General features: G+C 28.9%; 2 protein-coding genes across 2 annotated transcripts; one reads left to right on the forward strand and one right to left on the reverse strand.

Moving 5' to 3' along the window:
- Nucleotides 1–5,789: 5,789 nt before the first annotated feature.
- On the reverse strand, nt 5,790–8,303 carry LOC105969644 (nifU-like protein 2, chloroplastic). Its single transcript, XM_012994417.2, has 4 exons — nt 8,099–8,303; nt 7,845–7,950; nt 7,172–7,485; nt 5,790–6,293 (listed from the first exon to the last, which is right to left on the reverse strand). Exons 1-4 carry the CDS (start codon nt 8,213–8,215, stop codon nt 6,102–6,104), a joined length of 729 nt encoding a protein of 242 aa, XP_012849871.2. The 5' UTR covers nt 8,216–8,303; the 3' UTR covers nt 5,790–6,101.
- A 1,644-nt stretch (nt 8,304–9,947) lies between these two features.
- Nucleotides 9,948–12,170, forward strand: LOC105969641 (uncharacterized protein At5g49945). The gene is made up of 3 exons (XM_012994413.2): nt 9,948–11,092; nt 11,225–11,428; nt 11,510–12,170. Exons 1-3 carry the CDS (start codon nt 10,010–10,012, stop codon nt 11,738–11,740), a joined length of 1,518 nt encoding a protein of 505 aa, XP_012849867.2. The 5' UTR covers nt 9,948–10,009; the 3' UTR covers nt 11,741–12,170.
- The last annotated feature ends 112 nt before the right edge of the window (nt 12,171–12,282 follow it).

Here is a 12,282-nt window from a genome sequence, read left to right on the forward strand (position 1 = left end):
TAGTATTAATACTAAAAATAGGATTCGAATTGTAATTATGATTAATATAATATTATAATTAATATTAAGAGTATGATTATGCTTAGTACGATAATTAGTGACATATATTAGTATTAAAAATATAATTAGCATTAGGATTGGGATTAGAATTATAATTAAGATTAGAATTAGAATTAACATTAGCCTTAGCATTATTGGTATTAAAAATATTAGGCTTATGACTAGTGTAAGGAATAACATTATGATTATAGTTAGGATTAGAATTATGATTAGTGTTATGAATATGATTAGGAATATGATAAAGATTTGGATAATATTAGAATTACAATTATAATTAGCATTAGCAGAATAATTAATATATCCAGATTAGCGTTAGCATTAACATTAGCATTACCATTAACATTAACAATATTAACATATTAGTATTAGTAATAGTATTAATAATAGTATTAGTGTTAATATCATTATTATTAATAGTATTAGTATTAGTATTAGTATTAGTATTAGTATTAGTATTAGTATTTGTATTAGTATTAGTATTAGTATTAGTATTAGTATTAGTATTAGTATTAGTATTAGTATTAGTATTAGTATTAGTATTAGTATTAGTATTAGTATTAGTATTAGTATTAGTATTAGTATTAGTATTAGTATTAGTATTAGTATTAGTATTTGTATTAGTATTAGTATTAGTATTAGTATTAGTATTTGTATTAGTATTAGTACTAGTATTAGTACTAGTATTAGTACTAGTACTAGTATTAGTATTAGTACTAGACTACTAGTACTAGTATTAGTACTAGTATTAGTACTAGTATTATTATTATTATTATTATTATTATTATTATTATTATTATTATTATTATTATTATTATTATTATTATTATTACTAGTATTATTATTATTATTATTATTATTATTATTATTATTATTATTATTATTATTATTATTATTATTATTATTATTATTATTATTATTATTATTATTATTATTATTATTATTATTATTATTATTATTATTATTATTATTATTATTATTATTATTATTATTATTATTATTATTATTATTATTATTATTATTATTATTATTATTATTATTATTATTATTATTATTATTATTATTATTATTATTATTATTATTATTATTGACTATTATTATTATTATTGACTATTATTATTGACTATTATTATTATTATTATTATTATTATTATTATTATTATTATTATTATTATTATTATTATTATTATTATTATTATTATTATTATTATTATTATTATTATTATTATTATTATTATTATTATTATTATTATTATTATTATTATTATTATTATTATTATTATTATTATTATTATTATTATTATTATTATTATTATTATTATTATTATTATTATTATTATTATTATTATTATTAGTAGTAGTAGTAGTATTAGTATTAGTATTAATGTTAGTATTAGTAATAGTATTAGTATTAGTACAAATATTAGTATTTCTTTTGGCTTCACCGAATCCAGTGACAATAAATTTTATAATTGATATAAGTTTTTTAATTATATATTAATTGAAATACAAACTTTCTCATAATTATACTAATAAATTAAATAACATAAGGTAAATTTAATCAATTGATAAAAAAAAAATTATTTTATATATTTCAAAATATGACAATACTATTCTAAATCTTCAGTATTAAATCCGTTTATTCACTTTATTTAATACCAAATATTAAGAATATCAATTGTTTTGTTTAAAATGTATAATGACCGTATGTACTATATAACGTATTCTACTAATAAGTATTTCTCTATAACTTTGATAGATATAACTAAGTACATATATAGAGCAACTCCAACTCAAAAATATCAAAATGATTTTGCAAATATTTATGTGATATTTAATATGCTCTAATCATAGGTATTAAATGGTTGTTAATTAAAAATAATTAAATTGATTTATACGTGGCACATGTCATAATCTAAATGGACATTGAGGTAGTTAAATTCATAACTCATGTTTGATATTTTATTCCGCATAAAGTATTTTTAAATTCCGAAAGATGAAATATCAAAATACAACCCTTATTTCATAACTCTATTAAAATTTAAAATTACTCTTTTTTAGTATGAAAATTGTGGTTAAAAGTTTTGATAGCACATTTAATAACCCACTCGAGGTGTTGTTACTTTAAATAGTTTACATTAACAAATACAATATCAATTGGCAAATCAGTAGTTCTTCGATCCATTTTTAGTTACAAACTCAATAAGATATTTATATATTATATAAATGACTACAACTATATAAGAAGTACTTGCATAATTATGTGTGTCTTTCCAAATCGAGAAAGTTTGATGCAATATTGTTGCTATGGATGGAAAAAATTATCAAATTTCAAGTATCATAGTATACCAATAAAAAAATTATCTAACAAATATCAAATTAGTGGTTATCATCATTTGGTAGGATATTGGTACCATATTGAAATTATACGATATTTACTACAATCCATTATAGTGTGGATAAAGATATAGACATACTATCACGGAAAAAAAAATGTTTAGCTACAAATATTCTGACTAATTTTTAAAATTAAAATTTTAAATCATAGGAAAATAAAAATATTAATGTAAGGTATTATAGCGTAAATAATTGATTATTCAATATTTTAACACTGTATATGTCTCACTATAATACATGGATTTTTTTTGTCTAACTTACAAGTTATGTATGTAAATTAGTGAAATACACTTAAGGTTTCTATTTCTCCATCCTATATAATAAGATATATTTATTTTGTTAATTTACATTTTTAAAATATTTATAAAATAAGATTAATTATTTTATAATGTTTATAAGAATTTAATATCGATTTTGTATCTCTATTTTTTTTTTTGAAATCACGATACGTTCGACTGATTTAAACAAAAAATCAATTCATTTTTATTTTTCCATTTATTATTTAATAAGCATTTTATAATGACTTTTGTTTACTTAAAATTTAATCTATTTTGATTAGCATCAGCCTTTATGTTAGTTTCTAACATATGGTCATACGTGTAAATCAATTTAAGTTGTATATTAACAGGGATAAATTACGAAAACCCCGTGAACTTAGGCTAATTTAAGAAAAGCATCCCCACATATTCGTAATTACCAAAATTTCCCTAATGTTTGTTTTCATCTTACATCAACCCCCTTACAGTATGATTTTTCACAATTTTTTTTATTACTTGGAATATTCCCCGAAAATGCTGATTCTACCTTGCACACGCGACAAAAATTACCATAAGGGAGACTTTACACGGAATCTTAATTTATTCTTCTTAAATAACACTTTCACATCTTTTTAATATTACAACTACCTCCCCAATACTACAACTACCTCCCCTAAGGGTAAAATTTGTATTTAAAAAGTAGGATAAAAGAAAAGTCACGTCTACAAGGATAGAATCCACATTTTTTTTTGGATATTACATGGAATAAAAAAGATTCCATGAAAAATCACACCTTAAGGGGGTCGTGTAAGATAGAAACAAACATGAGGGAATTTTGGTAATTACCGATAAATGGGAGTGTTTTCCGTAATTTAGCCAAAGTTCATGAGGATTTTCACAATTTATCCTATTAACGACGATTATTGTTCTTTTACGTCTTAACGTTTAATTTGCTTATACCCTTATAATTTAAATAATTTTAATGTCAGTTTGATAATATAATTAAATATTAATTTCTAATATATTTAATACGTATTTTTTGATGCTTCAACTACCACACATAAGGAAGTTGATATAAAGGTTGCGAGATTGAATATAATTGTTTTTTATACAAAATAATAGATCATTGCAAAAAACATTGATACAAAATTAGAATTTGGATTGTGACTAGTATTAGCATTAGAATTATGATTATAATTAATATTCTTTGAATTAGTTTTAGTATTAAAACTAGAATTATGATTCGGATTAATATAGTATTAGAATTAGGATAAGGATTATGATTAATATTAGTATTAGATTTACAATTAAAATTATGATTATGATTAGTACTATAGTTAGTGACATGTATTAGTATTATGATTATGATTAGCATTAGGATTAGGATTATGATTAGGATTATAATTAGAGTTATAATTAGAATTAACATTAGCATTAGCATTGTTGGTATTAGAATTATTAGGGTTAGGATTAGACTTATGATTAGTGTTAGGAATATGATTGGGATTAGAGTCATGATTAGTGTTATGAATAGGATAAGGATTTGGATAATATTAGGATTACAATTATAATTAGCATTAATATAAAAATTAGTATTTGCATTAGTACATGTAAATTAGCATTAACATTAACAATATTAACATATTAGTATTAGAATTAGAATTAATATTTGTATTAGTATTAATATTAATATTAGTATTAGTATTAGTATTAGTATAAGTATTAGTATTAATATTAGTATTAGTATTAGTATTAGTATTAATATTAATATTTGTATTAGTATTAGTATTAGTATTAATATTAGTATTAGTATTAGTATTAGAATTAATATTAGTATTAGTATTAGTATTAGTGTTAGTGTTAGTATTAGTATTAGTGTTAGTATTAGTATTAGTGTTAGTTTTAGTATTAGTATTAATATTAGTAGGTATTAGTAGTAGTATTAGTATTAGTATTAGTATTAATATTAGTATTAGTATTAGTATTAGTATTAATATTGTATTATTATTAGTATCGTTGTTAGTATTAATATTGTATTATTATTAGTATCACTATTAGCATCAGTATCAATACGAATATCAATATTAGTATTAATATCACTATTAGTATTAATATTAGTATTAGTATTAGCATTAGTATTAATATTAATATTAGTATCAATATTAACATTAGTATTAATGGTATTAGTATTGATATTAGTATTAGTATTAGTATTAGTATTAGTATTAGTATTAGTATTAGTATTAGTATTAGTATTAGTATTAGTATTAGTATTAGTATTAGTATTAGTATTAGTATTAGTATTAGTATTAGTATCATTATTAATATTAGTATTTGTAGGATTACGATTAGTAATAGTATTAGCATTTGTAGGATTACAATTAGTAATAGCATTGATATTAGTATTGGTATTAATATCGATATTAGTATCAATATTAGTATTAGTATTAGTATTAGTATTAGTATTAGTATTAGTATCAATATTAGTATCAATATTAGTATCGATATTAGTATCAATATTGGTATCAATAATGGTATTAGCATTGGTATCAATAATGGCGTATACATCTTATCTCTTTTGCAGTATTTATAAGTTGTATTGTTGCTTGAGTAATGTACATCACTAATTGAACACCGTACCGTTAGTGATAAACTTGCAGGTTATTTGAATATCTATTGTGTTACTTCTCTGTTACTGTATTTGTTGTTAAGTTAGTTACTTTGCAGAAGATTGACATGGTGTAGTAGTTTGCATTCCACGAAATAGAGTTATACCATATGTTTTAAATGATTTCACTTAATCTGAACACGCTTCGCGTTTTTTTTTTTGTATATTTAATTGAATTTCATATTTTACAACTCTGAATTAAGAGATAAAGTTTAATTTTTTTTATTTCCTCTCATTTTGTTTTACTTGAATTCATGACGTTATAAAGAGATAATCGTTTCCATATTATTATTTTTTCTCATTTCAAAACTGACCCCGTGCAACGCACGGGTGAGTTAGTATTACTATGAAAATGAACATTCTGAATGAGATTACCAATTTACCATTACCAAATAACCTAATGAAGATGCTTTTTTTTTTTTTTACAAATTAATTTATTGTAAACACAAATTCTATTACAAATGAAAACCCATAAAAACAAAACATGAGAAATTATACAACTAAATTTCTACTCCCCAAATGAGAACCATCACACTGAAAAATGCTGCCCTGCACCCACCTCACACACACTGCAACTTCTAAATCGTGTATATAATGCGCAGTCCTATAGTCGGAATTTAAGTTTTTTCTAAACATCGACTCGAACAATGCTTTCTTATTTGAGCCTGCATCTTGAATTTCGATTTTCGATACATTTTCCACGAAGAGAGATGTCTTGTTGACTAGGAAAGAAGTTGAACAGCTGCAATGGATGGGATTTTTTCTCGAAGCTTCTGAGTGACAGCGACTCGAACAGTCATCACAGAAGCTGCGGGCCCACTTATTCGTACTTTCACTATTGGCTCCTCGATTGTCACTAGCTCTAATTCCCCACCAGCTGCTCCAATCAGGTAAGGTCTTATTTCTTCGAGCACCTAAATGATTATAAAAAAATTATGGACAGTCGGTTTTCGTAAGCCTTTTTGTCATTAATGAACAAAATCCCGACATTGGTTTTCAACTAGACGATTTGCTGAGCAGTAACGCAATTATAAACCCGATTTCTTCTAATAGCTAGGTAAATGCTAATGTAAGAAAATTAAGACAAAACGAAGATAATTTGTAGGCCAATCTGAATTGAATGTGTCAAAAGAGAACAAGAATCCGATTTCTTAGTGCTCAACAGAAAAGTTATTTTAGTGCTCCTTGACATTAATTTCTAGCAACGCTTATTTTAAAGAGTCGATAAGCTCGTACGTCAAATAAATTGTTTAAGAGCTGGTAAGTTGTTAAGCCTTAGTTTTATAATTAAGTTTTTAAAGTGTTTGGATAATGAGCTTATAAGTTATTTTTACTCATTGAAGATCTTAAATAAAATGTGGGGTAGAGGAACTTTAAAAGAAAAAAACTTTTTTGCTCTCCAACAGATTATTTTTTGAATTTTTAAGATCTTTAAAAAAAATATCAAATACTTTAGAAGAGCTTATAAGCACTTTTGAACAGCTTATAAACACCCTCTTAATCCTATTTGATTGTTGATTTGTTAGAAAATGATGATAAAATCAACAAATGATTTAGATGGAAAATAAAGTTTCTGATCATCCAAATTATGACGATCTAAACGTCCCTACAACATCCCACTGTAAGTACCAAGAGGCCACTAAAACAAGGAAATATAATTTGATATATTTTGTTTTCAAGAGGATAAAAGTTTACGGCACAAATATCTTACTGACTTTACTAGACAAATGTACGATTTTGAATATAACTGATCATTTAACATAGAGAGGGAAGAGGAGTTGAACGAACGCACCTTTTCAATGTTCTCGTCATTTAGGTCAAGGCCCGTTTCTTCGTCTGGAATTGATTCAACTGCAACAACTTCAGGGATCTTTTCCATTAGACGACGCTCGATGCCCATTTTCATCGTGACTACAGAGCTAGGGCACGAGCCACAAGCTCCTTGCAGTTTCAATTTCACAATATTCCCATCAATTTCATGTAACGCAACGTTACCCCCATCCGATATGAGATAAGGTCGAATTTCGTCCAACACGCTCTCTACGTTTTCCGCTGTCAGCGGCAGTTCCAGAGCTGAATCTGACGTGGCAACAGCCTTTGTTATACCTGCACAAAACAACGTGCAGATTTCGAACATTACTCAAATTACACTCTACGGTGACGGTAATTTTGTATACTGAATCTGCAAATAATATTATCTTTAGACAGGGTACAAATGTAATTGTCGATATAGCATCGATAATCAAGGGGGTTACACACAAACAGCGAGCTTCTTAATCAACTTCGAGAAACATTTCAAAAAATACAATTTATCATAGATGAATAAATGATATTTCGTCGATTTATACCGAAAGCTAAAATTATTCGAATGGTGAATTTTGATAAACAATTGTTGATTGTTACAATTTTGATTATCGGGGTTTAGAACGAAATCGAAAAAAGAGAAACGGAAGTCGAAGGTTAACCTGGATGCCGAGGAGGAACGGAGGGCAAAGCATATGGTAGATTATTCGATGAGGCCTGATTAACTGAATTGAAATTCAAAATTCGAGTGCCGAAGAAGCTCGAAACCTACAAAAAAATCAAAAAAATGAAATTGACAATCAAAACACTCGATTATCGTATGAATACAGACTTTCGAACAATAAATTCAACCTATACACACAATTAATACTCAGAGAGAGAGAGAGAGAGAGAGAGAGAGAGAGAGAGAGCATACCCCCGGAGGAGGACGGCGGCGGGATAGAGCGACGGCGGAAGAGGAACGAGAGCAAGAGGGCTGGAGCCTGCAGTTGAGAAAATAAGGCGGAGAGGTCACGGCGGCGGTTGAGTTCATCGCCGTAACGATCGGCGGCGGAGTTGAGAAGGAATTGATATGAATATTTCTGGTTCGTTCTTCTTCCTCTTTCAGCTGTGTTTACACTACAAGGACTTTTGTCTTATATTTATTTATTTTGGTACAATTTCGTTTTTTTTTTTTTTTCTAGAATTTATTATGTGTGTAAATAAATGGCTTCCTTAAAATAAAAATAAAAATAAAAATAATTTAAATTTTTTTGAAAAAAATGAAAATAAATGGGAAATGGCCGTGGTGGCATCTACAAGACTTGGACCTAAACTCCAACTACTTAACGTTTACGCGTTTTGAATATGTTTCGTGTCCGACACTGGAGCCATTTTGCAATTTCTATAAAAATAGAAATATATTTCAATAACAAATCGTTCTTTAGAATTCTTATTTTTTTGAATATTCTCAGAGTCTCTACATTTACAATGCTACTATGTCGAGATAAGATCATTAAAACATGAAAGACGGTTGCTACAAAACCGTAAGCACCATATCGTCGTGACAATTCCATCTTAAGAACATGGATTCTAACTCTGTCTCAACCATTTTACTAAAATCATCGTTCTTTCTTATGCACCAAGAACAATAATATTCAAATGAGGCTAAATTGTTTACAATCATATTGAAACAATATGTCAATATTTATACTTTGGAAATGTAAATAATTACACATTTATAATTACTTCCCAAAATACTTGACAAATAGTTTTGATTCAAAAAAAATATTTACTAAATTTTATAAGGACAACTAAATTTAACTGCTCATTACATAATTCATTTAGCACTACTCCATTTTCATCTTTTTTACAATTAGATACATACACACTTAATACAATAAAATTTTGATAAATTAAGTTAATAAATTACTAAATTACTAAATTACTAAATTTATAAGATAATACATCTTTTAAATTGTTTATAGACCTCATGAAAAAAAGTATGTAACATGAAAACATGGGATATAATTATTGGCTTAATCTCCCTTCGCACTCTTGAAATATAATATTTTTGGCACTTTGCAGCTTAAAAAAACTTCATAGTACTTTGCACACTCAAAACACAATAAATTATGTATAATGCACCCCAAATGAATTTTTAAATCTAATGAAGGTAATTTAATATTTTTAATGGTATTTCTTTATGTTGCCAAACGTCTTTATTTATTTATTTATTTATTTTATAATATTTACCAATCATTTTGAAACTATAAAATGCAAAAATTAAAATACATCTCATCAGTATATTAAAATATAAATTACAAAAGAATATTTTAAATCCTTCATCTATTTTGTTATCAAGTTATTTAAAAATTATATTTTTTTCCAAAGATTTCTATCAAATATTTTCAGGAATTACAACAAAAGATCCATCGATCGAATAAATTAGTGACATTTTCTTTTTGTATATTTTTTTTCCTGTAATTCATTGTGAATATTGTTTTTTACGCTCGAATTTATGTCGGAAGTAGAAGAAAATAACATTTTATTTTGCACCCTGGAAATCAAAAACCAATAAAAATTGAAAATAGCCCTCATGAAGTTTTAAATATTATGTTCATGGTGCAATGTGAATGATTTACTCTGTTTGGAAGTAGCAAAGTGCTATTAATTATTTCCAAGGGTGCAAAAGGCCAAAATACTACATTAAAGGGTGCAAAGTGAAATTAAGCCATAATAATGTACCATTTAAACATTATTGTAAGTATTAATATTGATCTGGTAAAAATGTAAAAAGGAAGTAAGAAAAAACACTTCGCAGCAGCTATCTGAATTTCCATCAACAATGGCGAAGAGATCTTCCTTCTCTCTCCTCAACTCTCCTTTCTCTCTCTTCCTCCCAACCAGAGGCAATTCTCGTCTCTACCTATTCGCTCTTCTCTCCATCTTCTCCCTACTCCTTCACCACCTCTCCGCCGCCGGCCGCCCCGACTTCGAGGGTTTCGACGCCGAAGAAGATGAAGATTTCGCCCACGGAGATTCAATCTCCGGCGAATTCATCCCTCCTCTCCGCTCCTCTCCTCCGCCGATCTCACTCTCCACTCCCACTCCCGAGTCTCACCGCGCTCCACCCGCACCCGATTCCGATCAATCCCAGATTCAATCTCCTCCCTCCGATCAGAACCCTAACCCCGGTTCGTTTGTCTATTGGGATGAAGATGAATTTGAAGGCATTCCTCAGAACTTGATTTCATCCCCCGAGAATCAAGTCACTCCTGATTCTACTTCCGCCGGTTCCGAATCTGATTCGAGCTCCGATAATAATACAGAGAAAGACCTACATTCGGATTCGAAAGTTCCGAAGAAGCTCGGTTCGTATTCCGTCGAAATCGCGTGCGTCTCCTTCTTGATTATGTTCACAATCAACTATTTCACAGGAAGGAAAGAGAATGAGAATCTAGCATTAGCGTGGGCTAGCAAATTCGCTACCAAAGGCTCGATATTCGACAGGAATTTCAGCTTGTTGGGAGTGGGCGAGACCGAAGACTCGCCCCTGTTGTTGCAGGAAGGTAGAAACGTGTTTAAATTCTACGCGAGCGGAAGGAGGTTTTGCACGGGACTGCTGGCGACAATGGAGCTGAAGAGTAGGCACGATTTGATATCGAGGCTGTACGATATGGTTGTACCGTGCAAGGATGAGATCACGTTCGAGGTCTATATGAACGACGATGCAATGGATCATGTGGTTTTTGCACTGGCGAGGAAGAAATTGGCGAAGACGATGCAGAAGGAGGTGAGGGATTTGCAGAGGTTTGCGGGTTTGGTGAATCCGCCGAACGGGAGAAAATGGGTACCCGAGGAATTGCAGGTAGTTTCCGAGTCGAAGGAGGTTGCTGGCGATTTGATCACTGATGCCGTTCTTGATCAGGTTTTTATTTTTTCTCGTTCGTTGGTTTATTATAGTGTTTGTTTAGCTTCAATTGTGAATTGATTATGTCTTTTACGGTTACGTGAACATTGAGCATTGTAATCTAACGCATTCTTCGGTAATTACGTAAAGGTTTTCGGTGACAAAGCTTATGAAAAGTTCGGAAAGGGTTTCATCTCAATGCATTTCTCCGATCAATACCTGGGCTCGAATAAGAAGATGCTGGTGTTTAAGTTTGCTCTTCCTAGTATGAATCAAATGGCTGACATGGCTCGATTGGTTGCTCTTGTACCTTATTACATCGACCTAATCGGAAAATACAAGCTCAGCTCACAGGTAAGTACGAGAAAATACAACATTTTTAGCCAAAAAAAAAAAATGAATCTTTTTGAACTGTGAGTTGTTTTGTTAAATCAGGCTCGTTCGAAAACCGAAGCAGCCAGATCGAAGGTTGCCCAAGAGATGTACAAAGAACTTCAAAATGCGAGGCAAGACGCCATGCAGAAGAAGAAAGCCGAGCAGAGGAGGAAATTGGAGGAGGCTGAAGCAAAGCTAAGTGCCGAGGCTTTACGCAGGAAAGAAGCTAAAGAGCGGGCCCGCCAAATGAAGAAAGCAATGCCGAAAATGAAGATGACTAAGGGTCATTAGAGGTAATAGATTCGTTATTTATAGTCGTCTTGATTTTGTTCACTTCTCTTTCCGGTTAATGGAATATCCTACTTGTAGTACCGTTTTAATCATCCGCCGTCGTGATGGTACCTTTTAGCTGTTAGATTATATTGTTAGTGTTCATTCAATGTTACCACTTTCGTAGTTTCTGAATGTAGCGTATTAGTTCTGATACGAAGAAGCAGGTGGTACGGTTTTTGTTGCCGATTTGAAGTGGTTAATCTGACTAGTTAAGAGAGAGTTTAGAAACGAGAAAATCGGAACTGCAGAAATTTTTATTATACGTGTCGTTGAGTCTGATGTACCACTTGAAAACACTGCACAAAATAGCAGATAAAGTGAGATGATTCTGCATAATTGTATTTTTGGTTCATCTGTGACTTATGAAAATCGTACTAATTTTACTTTATTTTCTATAAACTTTTATCAGTCGTCATATTTGAAGACATAAAACAACGGTGAGTGCTCGATTGAATTTTTATCATCAAACGTGCGAACAAAGTTCAAGGTCACTGATGTTT

This window comes from Erythranthe guttata, chromosome 14 (assembly GCF_056151865.1).
Source record: "Erythranthe guttata isolate IM_541 chromosome 14, IM_541, whole genome shotgun sequence".
Classification (NCBI taxonomy): domain Eukaryota; kingdom Viridiplantae; phylum Streptophyta; class Magnoliopsida; order Lamiales; family Phrymaceae; genus Erythranthe; species Erythranthe guttata.

Bases quoted from the DNA above. Each gene is read 5' to 3' on its own strand.
- LOC105969644 (XM_012994417.2), bottom strand. From the start codon at position 8,215: ATGAACTCAACCGCCGCCGTGACCTCTCCGCCTTATTTTCTCAACTGC. The intron at 7,951-8,098 runs GTATGCTCTCTC...ATTTTTTTGTAG, and splicing joins GCCGCCGTCCTCCTCCGGGG to GTTTCGAGCTTCTTCGGCAC. The intron at 7,486-7,844 runs GTTAACCTTCGA...TGTTTTGTGCAG, and splicing joins CGTTCCTCCTCGGCATCCAG to GTATAACAAAGGCTGTTGCC.
- LOC105969641 (XM_012994413.2), top strand. From the start codon at position 10,010: ATGGCGAAGAGATCTTCCTTCTCTCTCCTCAACTCTCCTTTCTCTCTC. The intron at 11,093-11,224 runs GTTTTTATTTTT...AATTACGTAAAG, and splicing joins CTGATGCCGTTCTTGATCAG to GTTTTCGGTGACAAAGCTTA. The intron at 11,429-11,509 runs GTAAGTACGAGA...TTGTTAAATCAG, and splicing joins AATACAAGCTCAGCTCACAG to GCTCGTTCGAAAACCGAAGC.